This window comes from Mobula birostris, chromosome 7 (genome assembly GCF_030028105.1).
Source record: "Mobula birostris isolate sMobBir1 chromosome 7, sMobBir1.hap1, whole genome shotgun sequence".
NCBI classification, from domain to species: domain Eukaryota; kingdom Metazoa; phylum Chordata; class Chondrichthyes; order Myliobatiformes; family Myliobatidae; genus Mobula; species Mobula birostris.
Genome location: NC_092376.1, coordinates 2,047,395 through 2,066,375, shown reverse-complemented (window position 1 = coordinate 2,066,375; position 18,981 = coordinate 2,047,395). Strand labels below are relative to the sequence as shown.

At 46.5% G+C, this 18,981-nt stretch overlaps 1 protein-coding gene across 1 annotated transcript in view; it reads left to right on the top strand.

Annotated features, from left to right (window-relative positions):
* Window positions 1–18,981, top strand: part of hpxa (hemopexin a) — a 39,169-nt gene that overhangs the window by 5,056 nt on the left and 15,132 nt on the right. Inside the window, exons 2-6 of the mRNA XM_072262432.1 lie at window positions 2,020–2,066; window positions 7,386–7,463; window positions 12,121–12,263; window positions 14,635–14,782; window positions 16,762–16,974. Coding sequence (XP_072118533.1) covers window positions 2,020–2,066; window positions 7,386–7,463; window positions 12,121–12,263; window positions 14,635–14,782; window positions 16,762–16,974 — 629 coding nt within the window. The remainder of the gene's footprint in view (window positions 1–2,019; window positions 2,067–7,385; window positions 7,464–12,120; window positions 12,264–14,634; window positions 14,783–16,761; window positions 16,975–18,981) is intronic.

Here is an 18,981-nt window from a genome sequence, read left to right as displayed (position 1 = left end):
GTCCCCTTTTAAACTCCTCGCACTGGTCTAACTTGCTGACGTCCACGCATTAAGTTAAATAAGTCACCGGGACCAGATGAGATACACCCCAGGCTACTGTGGGAAGCGAGGGAAGAGATGGGTGAGCCTCTTGCGATGATCTTTACATCATCAATAGGGATAGGAGAAGTACCAGAGGATTGGAGGGTTGCAAATGTTGTTCCTTTGTTCAAGAAAAGCAGTAGAGATAACCCAGGAAATTATAGCCTGACTTCAGTGGTGGGAAGTTGTTGGAGAAGATCCTGAGAGGCAGGATTTATGAGCATTTGGAGACACATAATCTGATTATGGATAGTCAGCATGGCTTTGTCAAGGGCAGGTCATGCCTTATGAGCCTGATTGAACTCTTTGAAAATGTAACAAAACACATTGATGAAGGTAGAGCAGTGGATGTAGTGTATATGGATTTCAGTAAGGCATTTGATAAGGTTCCCCATGCAAGGCCCCTTCAGAAAATAAGGAGGCATGGGATCCAAGGAGACCTCACCTTGTGGATCCAGAATTGGCTTGCCCACAGAAAGCAAAGGGTGGTTGTAGATGGTACGTATTCTACGTGGAGGTCAGTGACCAGTGGTGTTCCGCAGGGATCTGTTCTGGGACCCCTCCTCTTTGAGATTTTTAAAAATCACCCAGAAGAGGAAGTAGAAGGGTGGGTTAGTAAATTTGCTGATGACACAAAGGTTGGGGGTGTTGTGGACAGTCTGGAGGGTTGTCAGGGGTTACAGTGGAACATTGATAGGATGCAGAACTGGGCTGAGAAGTGGCAGATGGAGTTCAACCCAGATAAGTGTGAAGTGGTTCATTTTGGTAGGTGAAATTTGAAGACAGAATATAATTTAAATCGTAAGACCCTTGGCAGTGTGGAGGATCAGAGGGATCTTGGGGTCCGTGTTCATAGGACACTCAAAGCTGCTGCGCAGGTTGACAGTTTTGTTATGAAGGCATACGGTGTGATAGCTTTTATCAGCTACGGGATTGAATCAAGAGCCGTGAGGTAATGTTACAACTATATAAGACTTTGGTCAGACCCCACTTGGAGTACTGTGCTCAGTTCTGGTCACCTCACTACAGGAAGGATGTGGATACTATAGAGAGAGTGCAGAGGAGATTTACAAGGATGTTGCCTGGATTGGAGGGTGTATCTTATGAGGATAGGTTCAGTGTACTTGGCCTTTTCTCCTTGGAGCGACGGAGAATGAGAAGTGACCTGATAGAGGTGTATAAAATGACGAGAGGCATTGATCTTGTGGATAGCCAGAGGCTTTTTCCCAGGGCTGTAATGGTTATTGTGAGAGGGCATAGTTTTAAGGTGCTTGGTAGTAGGTACAAGGGGGATGTCAGAGGTCCATTTTCCACACAGAGAGTGGTGGGTGTGTAGAATGCACTGCCGGCGACAGTAGTGGAAGTGAATACAATAGGGTCTTTTAAGAGATCTTAGATAGGTACATGGAGCTTAGAGAAACAGAGGGCTTTGCGCTAGGGAAATTTGAGAGTCTCTAGAGTAGGTTACATGGTTGGCACAACATTGTGGGCCAAAGGGCCTGTAATGTGCTGTAAAATTGTATGTTCTATGTTATGAGAAATTTGGATAGGTACATGGTTGAGAGGGGTATGGAGGACTATGGTCCTGGTACAGGGCAGATTAATATTTTAGCATGGACTAGATGGGCCAAAGGGCCAGTTTCTGTGCTGTTGTGTTCTATGAGTTGATGACGGAAAGTGGGCCAAGAAATGACATATGGAGTTGAACTCAAACAAGGCGATTTCACAGGGCAGCTTAGACACAATAAATGTCAGATCCATGGGGATTGTAGAACAGAGAGACCCAGAGATGGTTCCCTGAAAGTGGGATCAATCCCAGATCTCTAGAGCTGGGAGGGAACAGTATGACCTGCTGGGAAAGCTGTGGGGGGTGGGATGTATATGGAAGTGAGGGAGATTGGTGGAAAAATCTGTTGATGGAAATCTGCTTCATTCCAGGAGCAGGGCAAGTCATCACTGGACATTTCGGGTGCCTAGGAGCTCGGGTAATGTTCATTCCATTATAGTTCCCTCCCCCACTCCCATGCCATTTTACTCCCAATGCCTTGTTCCTCTCCCTGCACATCCAGTCCCTTCCCTCCCCTCCCCTCAAATTCTCTCCTCTTCCCCTGTCCCTCACTCTCCTTCTTCCTGCTCTTCCTCCCTCCCCTGCAATCCACTCTCCCACTCTTTTCCCTTCCTTTTCCTACACCCCATTTCTGCTCCTGCCTTGTGCACCCCCTCTCTCCCCCTCGATACCCTGCCCTCCCAGCTATTCCATTCCCACTCTGTTGTCTCCTTCCCTGCCCAAACCCCTCCACACCCTCTCCCCTCACCCTCACTCCTCTCCCTCTCATTCTCTCCCTCCCTCTACCCTCTCCCCTCACCCTCACTCCTCTCCCTCTCATTCTCTCCCTCCCTCTACCCTCTCCCCTCACCCTCACTCCTCTCCCTCTCATTCTCTCCCTCCCTCTACCCTCTCCCCTCTTACACCTCCCCTCCCTCTCCCTCCTCTCCCCCTCCTTCCCCCTCTACTCTCCCCTTCCCTCTCTCCCCCACTCCTTCCCACTCCCTATACCTTTTTCCCTCCCCTCTCTCCCTCCCTGTTTCTCCTTCTTCCCCCTCTGCATCGAGGACATCTTCAAAACGCGTTGCCTCAAAAAGGCAGCATCCATCATTAAAGCCCCATCACCCAGACCATGCCGAGTTCTCAAGATGTCTGAATGATGGTGGCTATTAGATAATACCGTAAGACAGAGGAGCCATTCAGCTCATTGTGTCTGCTCTTCCATTCCTCCACAATTGATTTAATTTCCCTCCCAATCTCATTATCCTGCCTTGTCCCTGTAACCTCTAATGCCCTGATGAATCAAGGAACTATCAAGCTCCACTTTAAATGTACCCAATGACGTCCTGCACAACCGTTTTTCACAATGGATTCCAAAGATTCGCCACGGCCTGGCTAAAGAAATTCCTCCTCATCTCTGTTCTAAAGGATGTCCTTCAATTCCGAGGCTGTGCTCTCTAGTCCTAGATTGCCGCGCCCCCCCCCCCCCATAGAAACATCTTATCCATATCCACTCTATCTAGGCCTTTCAATATTTGATAGGTTTCAATGAGATCTCCCCTCATTCTTCTAAACTCCAGTGAGTGCAGGCCCAGAGCCATCAAACACTCCTCATATGTCAAACCTTTCATTCCAAGGACCATTCTTGCATCTCCTCTGGACCCTCTCCAAAGCCAGCACATAAGACATAGGAGCAGAATTAGGACATTTGGTTCATTGAGTCTGCTCCACCCTTCCATCATGGCTGATTTCTTTTTCCCCTCCTCAACCCCACTCCCCAGCCTTCTCCCCATAACCTTTGATGCCGTGGCCAATCAAAAACCTGTCGAGCTCTGACTTAAATATACCCAACGACCTGGCCTCCACAGCTGGACTTGCTAATAATTCCACAAATTCACCACCTTATGGCTAAAGAAATGTCTCCACATTTCAGTTTTAAAAGGACGCCCCTCTATCCTGGGGCTGTGCCCCCTTGTTCTAGACAGCACTACCATGGGAAACATTCTTCCCATATCTACTCTATCTAGGCTTTTCAAAATTCAAAACAATTCAATAATATTCCCCCTCATCCTTCTAAATTCCAGTGAGTACAGACCCACAGCTGACAAACGTTCCTTCAAACCCTCTCCAATGCCAGAACACCTTTTCTTAGATGAGGGGCCCAAAACTGTTCACAATACTCAAGGTGAGTCCTCACCAGTGCTTTATAAAGTCTCAGCATCACATCCCTGCTCTTGTATCCTAGACTTTTTGAAATAAATGCTAACATTGCATTTACCTTCCTCATACCAACTCTACTTGCAAGTTAAACTTTAGGGTGTTCTGCACAAGGTCCCTTTGCATCTTAGATTCCTGGATTTTCTCCCTGTTTAGAAAATAGTCCGCACATTTATTTCTACTCCCAAAGTGCATGACCATGCATTTTCAAACATTGTCTTTCATTTGCCACTTCCTTGCCCATTCTCCTAATCTGTCTAAGACCTCCTACAGCCTACCCGTTTTCTCAATACTACCTGTCCCTCCACCAATCTTCATATCATCTGCAAACTTGGCAACAAAGCCATCTAATCCATCATCTAAATCATTGATATACAGCAAAAAAAGAAGTGGTCCCAATAACAACCCTTAAGGAAAACCAGTAGTCACTAGGCAGCCAACCAGAAAAGGATCCTTCTGTTCCCACTCGCTGCCTCCTACCAATCAGCCAATGCTCTAAGCATGTTAGTAACTTTCCTGTAATACCATGGGCTTTTAACATGGTAGCAGCCTCATGTGTAGCATCTTGTCAAAGCCTTCTGAAAGTCCAAATATACAACATCACTGCATCCTCTTTATCTATCCTACATGTAATCTCCTCAAAGAATTCCAACAGGCTCGTCAGGCAGGATTTTCCCTGATGGAAACCATGCTGACTTTGTACTGTCTTGTCCTGTGTCACCAAGTACTCCATCACCTCATCCTTAACAATTGACTCTAACATCTTCCCAACCACTGAGGTCAGTCTAACTGATCTATAATTTCCTTTCTGCTGCCTTCCTCCTTTCTTAAAGAGTGGAGTAACATTTGCAATTTTCCATCCTCTGGCACCATGCCAGAGTCCTATGATTTTTGAAAGATCCTTTCTAATGCCACCACAATCTCTAACACTATTTTAGAACCCTAGGGTGCAGTTCCTCTGGTCCGGGTGACTTGTATACCTTTAGGTCTTTCATCTTTTTGAGCACCTTCTCCTTGTAATAATAACTGCACTCACTTCTCTTCCCTCACACCCTTCAACATCTGGCACAATTCTAGTGCCTTCTACAGTGAAGACTGATGCAAAGTACTCATTTAGTTCATCTGCCATCGCCCTGTCCTTCGTTATTATTTCTCCGGCCACATTTTCTAGCGGTCCTATAGCCACTCTCATCTCTCTATTTTTTTTTTACATACTTGAAAAAGCTTTTCCTACCCACTTTGATATTGCTTGCCAGCTTTTCACTCCTCGTGATTCTTTTAGTTGCTCTCTGTAGGGTTTTAAAAGCTGCCCAATCCTCTGTCTTACCACTAGTTTTTCCTTTGTTGTATGGCCTCTCTTTTGCTTTTACATTAGCTTTGATTTCCCTTGTCAGCCACGGTTGTACTATTTTACCATTTGCGTAATTCTTCATTTTTGGAATACATCTATCCTGCCTGTTTTCATTTTTCCCAGAAACTCACGCCATCCCTGTCAGCAGCTTCTTCCAATTTACTTTGGCCAACTCCTCTCTCATACCACTGTAATTTGCTTTACTCCACTGAAATACTGCTACGTTGGACTTTCCTTTCTCCCTATCAAATTTCAACTTGAACTCAATCATACTATGATCACTGGCTCCTAAGGGTTCTTTTACCTTAAGCTCCCTAAACACCTCTGGTTCATTACATAACACCCAATCCAGTATAGCTGATCCTCTCGTAAGCTCAAGACAAACTGCTCTAAAAAGCCATATCGTAGGCATTTAACAAACTCACTTTCTTGAGATCCATTTCCAACATGATTTTCCCAATCGACCTGCATGTTAAAATCTCCCATGACTATCATAACATTGCCCTTTTACACACCTTTTCTATTTCCTGGTGTAATCTGTGGTTCACCTCCCAGCTACTGTTGGGAGGCCTGAATATAACTGCCATCAGGGTCCTTTAACCCTTGCAGCTTCTTAAACTCAACCCACAAGGATTCAACATCTTCTGATCCTATGTCACATCTTTCTACTGACTTGATACCATTCTTTACCAGTAGAGCCACACCACCTCCTCTGTCTACCTTCTTATCCCTCCGATACAATGTGTAACCTTGGACATTCAGCTCCCAACTACAACCATCCTTCAGCCACGATTCAGTGATGGTCACATCATCATACTTGACGATCTGTAATAGTGCAGCAAGATCAACCACCTTATTTCTTATACTCCTTACATTCAGATATAACACTTTGAGTACTGTATTTGCTATCCTTTTTGATTCTGCAACCCTAATGTACTGATACTCGCCTTGCTGGCTGTAATTTTGTCCTATCATCTCCCTGCCCTTCCTGACAGTCTGATTCCATGGCTTCTTTGATTTTTTACCATCCTGTCCCTTCATTCCAGGAACCACCCCCTGCCAAATTAGCTCAAACCTTCCCCAATAGTTCTAACAAACCTGCCCACCAGAATATTGGTTCCCCTTGGGTCCAAGTGCAACCTGTCACTTTTGAACAGGTCATACCTCCCCCAGAAGACCGTAAGATATTGGAGCAGAATTAGGCCATTCAGCCCATCGTCTGCTCTGCCATCCCATCATGACTGATCCCAGATCCCACTCCACACCATACACCTGCCTTCTTGCCATATCCTTTGAAGCCCTGACCGATCAGGAAACGATCAACTTCCGCCTTAAGTATATGCATGGACTTGGCCTCCACCACAGTCTGGGGCAGAGCATTCCACAGATTCACTACTCTCCAGCTAAAAAAAAATCCTCCTTTTCTCTGTTCTAAAGAGATCCCAATGATCCAAGAACCTGAAGCCCTGCTCCCTGTACCAACTTCTCAGGCACGCATTAATTTGCTAAATTATCCTGTTTCTACTCTCACTGGTGTGTGGCACAGGCAGCAATCTAGAAATTATTACCCGGGAGGTGCTGCTTCTCAGCTTTCTACCTAGCAAGTTATCCTTCAGGGAATCCTGCACGAGGTCTCCCAAGTCCCTTTGCATCTCTGAATTTTGAATTTTCTCCCTGTTTAGAAAATAGTCTATGCCTTTATTCCTTACTTCATTTGCCACTTTGTTACCCATTCCCCCAATCTGTCTACGTCCTTCTGCAGACTTTCTGTTTCTTGAACACTACCTGTCCCTCCACCTAGCTTCGTATCATCCACAAACCTGGCCACAAAGCCATCAATTCCCTCATTGAACAAGTCTACTGGAACTGAGCTCTCATGCCAGGACCGGCAAGTCTCTATCTCATCTGGTTTAGCCTGCCTGTCGAAGCGATGTGGCATGCAGACAGCTACTTGGAGCCACAGGAAAGAGCTAAGTGTCTGGGACCAGGGCCAGTGAGCTGCCCCAGAATGGACACGACAAGTCCCTTCACTACAGGAGATACCCCTCCCAGGACACCCGTACACTCCAATGCTCAGATGGCAACAGATAAATCCCTGAAGATGACTGAGTGTTCTGTCCAGTGGGGAAGGTGTGAGTGGGGACATCTGAAACTTCTGTAAAGGCTCAGGAAGGTGTTTGTGTTTTCCAGGTCCACCCGACCGATGTGACGGACTTGGATTGGATGCAGTCATTGTAAATGATCACGGAACTCCTCAGTATTTCAGGGGTAAGACGGGATGATATTGCCTCTCCCCCCCACCCAATTTTCCTCCCTTCCCCCAGGATCTGTTACCTGCAATAGATCGGCTCAGAGCCCCTGCTTGGGGGCAGCACGGTGGTGTAATAAATTACAGTACCAGCTACCCAGGTTCAATTCCCACCACTGTCTGTAAGGAGTTTGTATGTTCTCCCCGTGACCGCGTGGGTTTCCTCCGGGTGCTCTGGTTTCCTCCCACATTCCAAAGACATGGGTCTGGGTTAGTAGGGTAATTGGGCAATGCAGTCTCGTAGGGCTGGAGGGCCCGTACCATGCTGTACCTCCAAATGAACAATAAAATAATTGATTGGGAGCTGTGAGGTGAGGGTGGTGCTTCAGCTCCTGGTCTACCACATTGTGTCTGACATGTTATATCGGAGGGATAGGAAGGTAGGGCGGGGGTGGTGTGGCTCTATTGGTAAAGAATGGCACCAAATCAGTAGAAAGATGTAACATAGGATCAGAAGATGTTGAATCCTTGTGGGTTGAGTTAGGAAACTGCAAGGGTAAAAAGACATTGATGCAGTTATATCCAGGCCTCCCAACAGTGGCTGGGATGTGGACCACAGGTTACAACAGGAAATAGAAAAGGCAAGTCACAAGGGCAATGTTACGGTAGTCATGGGAGGGTTTAACATGCAGGTTGATTGGGGAAATCAGGTTAGTAATGGATCTCAAGAGAGCAAGTTTGTTGAATGCCAAAGAGATGGCTTTTTAGAGCAGTTTGTCATTGAGCCTACTAGGGGATCAGCTATACTGGTTTGGGTGTTATGTAATGAACCAGAGGCAATAAGGGAGCTTAAGGTAAAAGAACCTTAGGAACCAGTGATTACAACATGATTGTGTTCAACTTAAAATTTGATACGGAGAAAGTAAAGTCTAACATAGCAGTATTTCAGTGGAGTAAGGGAAATTACAGTGGTATGAGAGAGGAGTTGGCCAAAGTAAATTGGAAGGAGCTGCTGGCAGAAATGTCAGCAGAGCAGTAATGGTGTGTGTTTCTGGGAAAAACGAGGAAGGTGCAGGACACGTGTATTCCAAAAATGAAGAAATACTCAAATGGTAAAATAGTACAACAGTGGCTGTCAAGGGAAGTCTAAGCTATTGTAAAAGCAAAAGAAAGGGTCTACAACAAATCAAAAATTAGTGGGAAGATAGAGGATTGGGAAGTTTTAAAAAACCTACAGAGAAGAAGTAAAACAATAATTAGAAAGGAAAAGATGAAATATGAAAGCAAGCTAGCAAATAATATCAAAGTTGATAGTAAAAGTATTTTCAAGTATGTTAAAAATAAAAGAGAAATGAGAGTGTATATAGGACCACTAGAAAAGGAGGCAAGATAAATAATAATAGGGGACAAGGAGATGGCTGATGAACTAAATGAGTATTTTGCATCAGTCTTCACTGTGGAAGACACTGGCAGTATGACTGATGTTGTAGTGCGTGAAGGAAGAGGAGTGGGTGCAGTTACTATTACAAGAAAGATGGTGCTCAAAAAGATGAAAGACCTAAAGGTATACAAGTCACCCGGACCAGAGGAACTGCACCCTAGGGCACTGAAATAGTGTTAGAGACTGTGTTGGCATTAGAAATGATCAGACAAGGATCCTTTTATTTCCACTCGCTGCCTCCTGCCTATCAGCCAATACTCTAACTATGTTAGTAACCTTCCTGTAACACCATGGACTCTGAACTCGGTAAGCAGCCTCATGTGTGACACCTTGTCAAAGGCCTTCTGAAAGTCCAAATATACAACATCCACTGCATCTCCCTTGTCCAGCCTACTTGTAATCTCCTCAAAGAATTCCAACAGATTCGTCAGGCAACATTTGATCTTTCATGACTCTGGCATGGTGCCAGAGGATTGGAAAACTGCAAATGTTACTCCACTCTTTAAGAAGGGAGGAAGGCAACAGAAAGGAAATTATAGACCAGTTAGCTTGACCTCAGTGGTTGGGAAGGTGCTGGAGTCGATTATTAAGGATGAGGTTGTAGAGTACTTGGTGACACAGGACGAGATAGTAAAGTCAGCATGCTTTCCTTAAGGGAAAATGTTGCCTGACGAATCTGTTGGAATTCTTTGAGGAGATTACAAGTAGGCTAGACAAGGGAGATGCAGTGGATGTTGTATATTTGGACTTTCAGAAGGCCTTTGACAAGGTGTCACACATGAAGCTGCTTATCAAGTTCAGAGTCCATGGTATTACAGGAAAGTTACTAACATGGTTAGAGCATTGGCTGATTGGTAGGAGGCAGTGAGTGGGAATAAAAGGATCCTTTTCTGGTTGGCTACCAGCGACTAGTGGTGTTCCACAGGGGTTGGTGTTGGGACCACTTCTTTTTGTGCTGTATATAAATGATTTAGATGATGGAATAGATGGCTTTGTTGCCAGGTTTACGGATGATACAAGGATTGGTGGAGAGGCAGGTAGTGTTGAGGAAACAGGTAGGATGCAGAAAGACTTAGATGGATTCGGAGAATGGGCAAGAAAGTAGCAAATGAAATACAATGTTGGAAAATGCATGGTCATGCACTTTGGTAGTAGAAATAAGTGTGCGGACTATTTTCTAAACGGGGAGAAAATCCAGGAATCTGAGATGCAGAGGGACTTGGGAGTCCTTGTGCAGAACACCCTGAAGGTTAGCTTACAGGTTGAGTTGGTGGTGAGGAAGGCAAATGTCATGTTAACATTCATTTCAAGAGGTCTGGAAAACAAAAGCAGGGATGTGATGCTGAGGCTTTATAAGGCACTGGTGAGGCCTCACCTTGAGTATTGTGAACAGTTTTGGGCTCCTCATCTAAGAAAAGATGTGCTGGCATTGGAGAGGGTCCAGAGAAGGTTCACAAGGATGATTCTAGGAATGAAAGAGTTATCATACAAGGAACGTTTGATAGCTCTGGGTCTGTACTCGCTCAAATTCAGAAGGATGAGGGGGAATCTCTTTGAAGCCTTTCGAATTTTGAAAGGACCAGACAGAGCAGATGTGAAAAAGATGTTTTACATGGCGGGAGAGTCTAGGACAAGAGGGCACAGCCTCAGGATAGAGGGGCGCCCTTTCAAAACAGAGATGAGGAGAAATTTCTTTAGCCAAAGGGTGGTGAATTTGTGGAATTTGTTGCCACATGCAGCTGTGGAGGCCAGGTCGTTGGGTCTATTTAAGGCAGAGATTGATAGGTTCTTGATTGGACATTTCATTAAAGGTTATAGAGAGAAGGCCAGGAACTGGGGTTGAGGAGGAGATAGAAAAAAGGATCAGCCATGATTGAATGGCGGAGCAGACTCGATGGGCCAGATGGCCTCATTCTGCTCCCATGTTTTGTGGTCTCACGGACAGAAGGTGTTTACATTTCTGGGTGGTTGTGGGGCTCATCATCAACCATTGGCAGCTCATCTAGGGAGAAGAAAAATTGATCTCACACCTCTGCTGCTTTGCAGCTAAACCCATTCACGGGGGAGGACTAATCCAGAGCTGGAGTCCTGAAGACAGTCCTACATTGCGTTCAACGCTGACTGGCTTCTCCTACAATGCTGCTGATGTCAAACTTTATAAGTCTGTGCCATTCCTTTCGATTCACCAGCTGTGTGGAGAGGAGTGAAATGCTGCATGGGCAGCAGCTTGCTCTCCACATCGTACAACCTGGCTTGCGACGACACAATGTTCATGGTCGACCCCGAGCAACAGAGGGCTTGAGGGTGGTAGTGGGGTGATTCTCTGACCGTGGAGGGGGGCGGTGATGGTGATGAGTTCAAACCCCCACCGACCAACGGCGAACTTCTTTCAGTCCGTGGGAGGAGTCAGGAATTGGGATTAGGGATATTGGCTGCAACAGCTGGGTTGTTCGAGGAAATATCTGCCTCCCCAACACTCTTTAGGAAGGACGTGAGTCTTTGTTCAGCCTGACACCCACCAACAGTCTGCAATCCCCTCCCCCCAGCTCAGTGTTGCATCTGCCCTTCTCCGGGGCATCTCTAGTTGATTGACTGGGGAGGGGTGTCTCTAAATTGATTTGGGGTCAAAGGAGTGAGACCCGGTGTCAGTGAGGCTGCTGAGTTCTACGTAAACAGCACAGCACAGGAACAGGCCTTTCGGTCCACAACCTTGTGCTGAACCAAATAAATTAATAATCAAATGCACAACTAAACATTCCTCTTAACTTTCAACATTGTTTAATGTCATTTCCGGTACACAAGTGTAAAGGAGAATGAAATAATTGTTACTCCAGACCTAATGCAGCACAAATAAAACACGATAAGATCAAGAAAACAATAATGATACACATTAAATATAAATACATTACTAGCTTATATACACTGATTGATTGTATGTCCATAAAATGACACTAGGCACAGGAGTGTCTGTACACAAGGTGACTGACAGGAAATGACAAAGTAGTGGTGGTTGGGGATATGGAGGGGTGGGTTAGTGGGTGGAGGTGTTGATCAGCCTTGCTGCTCAGGGAAAGTAACTGTTTTTGAGTCTGGCGGTCCTGGTGTAGATGTGACATAGCCTCCTCCCTGATGGGAGTGAGACAAACAGTCCATGAGCAGGGTGGGTGGGATCCTTGGTGTTACTGGTCTGATGATATGGTTACTGACGGCTGTTCCCGGCACTTTCTGTCTGACAGATGGGTTTGTTTGGCTGGGGTTCCGGGGCTCACCCCAGCTCATCCACAACATCTGGCCGCAGCTGCCCTCTCACCTCGACGCTGCCTTCCACATACACAATCCCATCCACCCAGATCATCACAACAGGACCTTCTTTTTCAAGGTGGGTCCCATCACTCATTGGGGTGGGGTACCGTGGCCATCAGTCAGAGAGGTTGGGGGAAGTCTCACTGCTACTAGACAGATGAGGTCCTAAGTCAGCAGGAGGGAGGTGTCCCATGGAATTTGTTTCTACAAAGGCCAAGTCATTGGGTGTATTTAGGACAGGGACTGATAGTTCTTTACTAGTAAGAATGGGGAGCTGAAGAGGGAAGAGATTGCTGAGCCTCTGGTGATGATCTTTGCATCATCAATGGGGACGGGAGAGGTTCTGGAGGATTGGAGGGTTGCAGATGCTGTTCCCTTATTCAAGAAAGGGAGTAGAGATAGCCCAGGAAATTATTGACCAGTGAGTCTTACTTCAGTGATTGGCAAGTTGATGGAAAAGATCTTGAGAGGCAGGATTTATGAAGATTTGGAGAGGCATAATATGATTAGGAATAGTCAGCATGGCTTTATCAAAGGCAGGTTGTGTCTTATGAGCCTGATTGAATATTATGAGGATGTGACTAAACACGTGAGAATAGGTTGAATAAACTTGGCCTTTTCTCCTTGGAGTGACGGAGAATGAGAGGTGACCTGATAGAGGTGTATAAAATGATGAGAGATATTGATCATGTGGGTAGTCAGAGGCTTTTTCCCAGGGTTGAAATGGCTAACAAGAGAGGGCACAGTTTTAAGTTGCTTGGAAGTAGGTACAGAGAACATGTCAGAGGTAAGTTTTTTATGCAGTGAGTGGTGAGTGCGTGCAGTGGGCTGTCAGTGAAGGTGGTGGAGGCAGATACGATAGGGTCTTTTAAGAGCATTTTGGATAGGTACATGGAGCTTAGAAAAATAGAGGGCTATGGGTAACCCTAGGTAATTTTGAAAGTCAGTACATGTTCCGCACAGCATTGTGGGCCGAAGGGCCTGTATTGTCCTGTGTTTCTATGTTTCTATTATGGAGAGAAGATAGAAAAATGGAATTGATAAGCAATTCAGCCACGATGGAGCAGATTTGATAGGCTGAATGGCCTAATCCATATCTTGTGGTCCACTGACAGGGGTGCTGAGCCTTGCTCAGAGCATGTCCCCAGACACGACAATTTTCTAAAAAAATTTCTAATAGATCGGTTGAGCAAACTAAGGTTTTTCTCTTTTGAGTGAAGGAGGATGAAAGGTGACTTGATACAGGTGTACAAGATGACAAAAGGCATAGATAGAGTGGGCAGTCAGAGACTTTTTCCCAGGGTGGAAATGGTGAATACAAAGGGGCGTAATGTTAAGGTGATTGGAGGAAAGTGTCGGGAGGATGTCAGAGATAGGTTTTTTACACAGAGGGTGGTGGGTATGTGGAACACACCGCCGGGGTGGTGGTGTGAAAACATCTCACGCTCTTGGGCTGTAAAAAATCACTTGCTGCTTCTTTGGGCAGGAAAGATCATCATGACGTATCTTTTTATTATGGGTGGGGTTTAAAGAATCGGGGGGGGGGGGGAAACGGCACTACATGCTGCGCTTTGACCAAAGGTTTGCACACGCCATCCTGGGCACGAATACCGTAGGTTTGCCAGCCCCGCTGAGGCAATGTCAATGTTGAGAGTCTCAGACGCTGCAAGACCGGGAATAGGTGGGGCAGATGAGAGGAATGGCACACTAGCGTGGCAGCTTTACAACGCCACCAATCATGATCGGGTTCAATTCCTGCCACTGTCCCTAAGGAGTTTCTACATTCTCCCTGCGACTGTGTGTGTCTCCTCCGGGAGTTTCGAGTTGCTCCCACAGTCCAAAGCTGTACGGTTAGGGTTAGTGAGTGTTGGGACACTACATTAGCACTGGAAGCATGGCAGACTAGTGGCATGTCCCCAGAACATCCTCAATCTGTGCTGGTCGTTGCCGCAAATGACACATCTCACTGTATGATTCAGTGTACATAAGAGCATATGAATTGGAGCAGAATTAGGCCATTCGGCCCATTGAGTCAGTTCCGCCATTCCATCGTGGCTGATTAATAATCCCTCTCAACCCCATTCTCCAGCCTTCTCTCTGCAATCTTTGACACCCTGACTAAACAAGAACCCATCAACCCCTGCTTTAAATATACCCAATCACTATAAAGCTAATCAGGTGAGCCAGTGTTTCAGACACGTCACAAATAAAGCTAATCTGTTCAATCATGAGGGATGAGAAGGGCGGTGGTGCTGGGTGGGGAGGGGTGAGTGTGGTTGACCACAGTGGTTTGGTTGTTGCGTTAACTGGTTCTGGTCAGAGATCTGGGCGTGGGCTGGTCACACGGTCAATCTGGTGTTGGTTACAGTGAAATGTAGAATGGGGTTGATAGGAGGGCAAGGTATGCTGTGTCATCAGTCTAACCCACTGCACACTCCAATCCCCAGGGGAGCCAGGTCTGGCAGTACTCGGGCAACACTCTGGAAGGCACGTTCCAGATCCGTGACAAATTCCCGGGAGTTCCAGACAACCTTGATGGAGCAACAGAGTGTCCCCAGGGAGAATGCACAAGCAGTTCCATTCTGCTTTCCAAAGGTGAAGTTTCAGCTTCTTGTTTCTCTCTTCCGTAATGTTTCCATCAAAGATCAGAGGATCAGGAGATCCCATGTTCAACACACGTGGACCATGTCTGTCCTCACATGGTCCACTGTCCCCACACAATCTGTGTTCCACACACACGTGGACCATGTCTGTCCTCACACGGTCCACTGTCCCCACACAATCTGTGTTCCACACACATGTGGACCATGTCTGTCCTCACACAGTCCACTGTCCCCACACAATCTGTGTTTCACACACACGTGGACCATGTCTGTCCTCACACAGTCCACTGTCCCCACACAATCTGTGTTTCACACACATGTGGATCTGAAGACACACTACAACAAAAACTGAAAAAGGTAAACAGAAACAACAGGAATTCTGCAGATGCTGGAAATTCAAGCAACACACATCAAAGTTGCTGGTGAACGCAGCAGGCCAGGCAGCATCTCTAGGAAGAGGTACAGTCGACGTTTCAGGCCGAGACCCTTTGTCAGGACGAAGGGCCTCAGCCTGAAACGTCAACTGTACCTCTTCCTAGAGATGTTGCCTGGCCTGCTGTGTTCACCAGCAACTTTGAAAAGGTAAACAGAACTCGGATCCACGGCACCCACTAAATCATCATGTGCCAGTTTCCAACCGCCTAAACTCGAGGAAAAGCTTTGCTACAGTGGAGGAACTACCGCACGGAACATCCCCCCAAACATTCAGGATTGACCTCTGGCAACAAACAGAAGCCAGAACCCCGCCAAACAATACAGTGCAAGACCCCACAGAAATGTCGCCAGACGGGGCACTGCTTGACAGACGGAAGTGGTGCAGTCTCAGCAGAGCGAGAGCGGGAGTTTGTAGGACGGGAGACAATATGGTGAAGTGGGGTTTAAAGACCAGTGAACTGTGAGTGTGATGAAAGGGTGCAGAACATTGAACACGTTTTGCGCAACTGCCCACTCTCACCTGATTTAGCTGAGAATGACCTGCTCAACATAACCAAACAACACTAGAGTGGCTGGCTGTCTGGTGTGACAAGCTATGATGATGATCATGTCTGTCCCACACACGGTCCACTCTCCCCACACACAATATGTGTTCCACACACACGTTGATCATCTCTGTCCCTCACACGGTCCACTCTCGCCATGCCCAATACGTGTCTACACACAATAATCACATCTGTCCCTCACACTGTCCACTCTCACCATGCACAATATGTGTTCCCCACTCACAATAATCACGTCCATCCCACGGATTAGTGAGTTAATTGGTTATTGTAAATTATCCTGAGATTAGGCTGGTGTTAGATCAGCAGGTTGCTGTGCAGAGGGGGTCGTTGGGCTGGTAGGGTCTGTAACACACTGTATCTTTAAATACGTATATATATCTGATGCTGTTAAAATCAGAATCACAATCACAATCAAAATTAGGTTTAATATCACTGTATTTGTCATGAAATTTGATATCTTTCTAAGTAAACATAAGAACATAAGAAATTGGAGCAGGAGTCGTCCATCTGGCCCATCGAGCCTGCTCCGCCATTCAATAAGATCATGGCCAATCTGGCCATAGACTCATCTCCACCTACCTGCCTTTTCCCCCATTCCCCTACTATGCAAAAATCTATCCAACCTTGTCTTAAATATACTTACTGAGGTAGCCCTCACTGCTTCATTGGACTGAGAATTCCACAGATTCACCACTCGTTGGGAAAAGCAGTTCCTCCTCATCTCCATCCTAAATTTACTCCCCCGAATCTTGTGGCTATGTCCCCTAGTTCTAGTCTCATCTACCAGTGGAAACAACTTTCCTTCCTCCACCTTACCTATCCCTTTCATAATTTTATATGTTTCTATAAAATCTCCTCTCATTCTTCTAAGTAAGTCATTGAAATAAGTTTTCCAAAGCCCCTGTGCACACGTGGACTTGAACATCTGACAGTAAGCCTGACTTTCAATCCATCCCTTCTGTCTTTGCAGGAGACACCATGTACCTACTGGATCTGAGCACCAAGACAGTGAAAGCAAAGAGCTGGCAAGGAGTCCGTGGCTGTTCAGCCATGATGCGATGGATCGACAGATATTACTGCTTCACAGGAACAACCTTCACTCGTTTCAACCCCACCACTGGGCAAGTTCCTCCGGGATACCCGAAAGACATCCGTGATTACTTCTTCAGATGTGAAGGCCGAGGTGAGTGTCCTGTTCTTGTTTTTTGGAATGCCGGCCCTCAGAGGCAAATAGGGAGATCTCTCTGCTTCTCACTTTCCAACAACCCCATCGCTCCAAAACATCCATAGTCATTGAACACTACAGCACAGAAACAGGCCACTTGGCCCATCTAGACTGCTCCAAACTATTTATCTGCCTTCTCCCATTGCCCCGCAATCCGACCGTAGCCCTCTATACCCCTTTCAACCATGTACCTGTCCAAATTTCTCTTAAGTTTTGAAATTGAACCCGCATCAACAACTTCTGCAGGCAGCTCATTCCACACACTCACCACCCTCTGAGTGAAGAAGTTTCCCTTTAAACTTTACACCTTTCACTCTTAACCTACAACCGCTGGTTGTAGTCCCACCCAACCTGCTTGCTGTCTATACCCCGCAATTCTACAGGTGGGGCAATAGGGCTGAGGATGGGCAGTTGGTTTACAAACAGAGGCAGTGTCTCGTGAGACAGCTGGCAAGGAGAGGCTGACGTTAGGGCAAAATTGCAGTCAACAAGATGAGCTGCAACTTATAAAGGGGAACAAAATGAAAAGGGTGATGAAGAGGGTGTCATATTTGAATGCACACATTGATGATCTTGTAGCACAGTTAGAGATTGACATATATGCTGTGGGCATCACTGAATCGTGTCTGAACGTCCAATTTATAGAATGCCTATGAGATGGCTTTTTAGAGCAGCTCACGGTTGAGACCACTAGGGGATCAGCTATTCTGGATTGGGTGTTGTGCAATATTACAGGATCTATACATCCCAAAAAGGAAGAAGTATTCTAAAAGCAAGATAACACAACAATGTAAACACAAAATACTCTGCAGATGCTGGGGTCAAAGCAACACTCACAACACGCTGGAGGAACTCAGCAGGTCAGGCAGCATCCGTGGAAACGATCAGTCAACGTTTCAGGCCGGAACCCTTCATCAGGACTGTAGAGGGAAGGGGCAGAGGCCCTATAAAGAAGGTGGGGGGAGGGTGGGAAGGAGAAGGCTGGTAGGTTCCAGGTGAAAAGCCAGTAAGGGGAAAGATAAAGGGGTGGGAGAGGGGAAGCAGGGAGGTGATAGGCAGGAAAGGTGAAGAAGGAATAGGGGAAAGCACAATGGGTAGTAGAAGGAGGCGGAACCATGAGGGAGGTGATAGGCAGCTGGGGGAGGGGACAGAGTGAAACTGGGATAGGGGAAGGGAGGGGGAGGGAATTACTGGAAGTTGGAGAATTCTATGTTCATACCAAAGGGCTGGAGACCACCTAGACGGTATTTGAGGTGTTGCTCCTCCAACCTGAGTTTAACCTCATCATGGCAGTAGAGGAGGCCATGTATGGACATATCTGAATGGGAATGGGAAGCAGAGTTGAAGTGGGTGGCTACCGAGAGATTCTGTCTTGTTGTGGCGGACGGAGCGGAGGTGATTGACGAAGCGGTCCCCCAATCTGCGTCGGGTTTCACCGATGTAGAGGAGGCCGCACCGGGAGCACCGGATGCAATAGATGACCCCAACAGACTCACAAGTGAAGTGTAGCCTCACCTGGAAGGACTGTTTGGGGCCCTGAATGGTGGCAAGAGAGGAGGTGTAGGGACAGGTGTAGCACTTACACTTACAGGGATAAGTGTTGGGTGGGAGATCCGTGGGGAGGGACGTGTGGAACAGGGAGTCGCGGAGGGACCGATCCCTGTGGAAAGCGGAGAGGGGTGGAGAGGGAAAGAATGGTTACCAAGAGAAGTCAAAGCTGACATAAAAGGAAAAGAGAGGGCATATTATAGAGCAAAAAGTTAGAGGATTGGGAAGCTTTTAAAAACAAGCAGTTGGCAACTAAAAAAGTCACTAAGCAGGTAAAGAAGGAATACGAAATTAAGCTATTCAATAATATTAAAGAGGATCAAGCAACACACATAAAAGTTGCTGGTGAACGCAGCAGGCCAGGCAGCATCTCTAGGAAGAGGTACAGTCGACGTTTCAGGCCGAGACCCTTCGCCA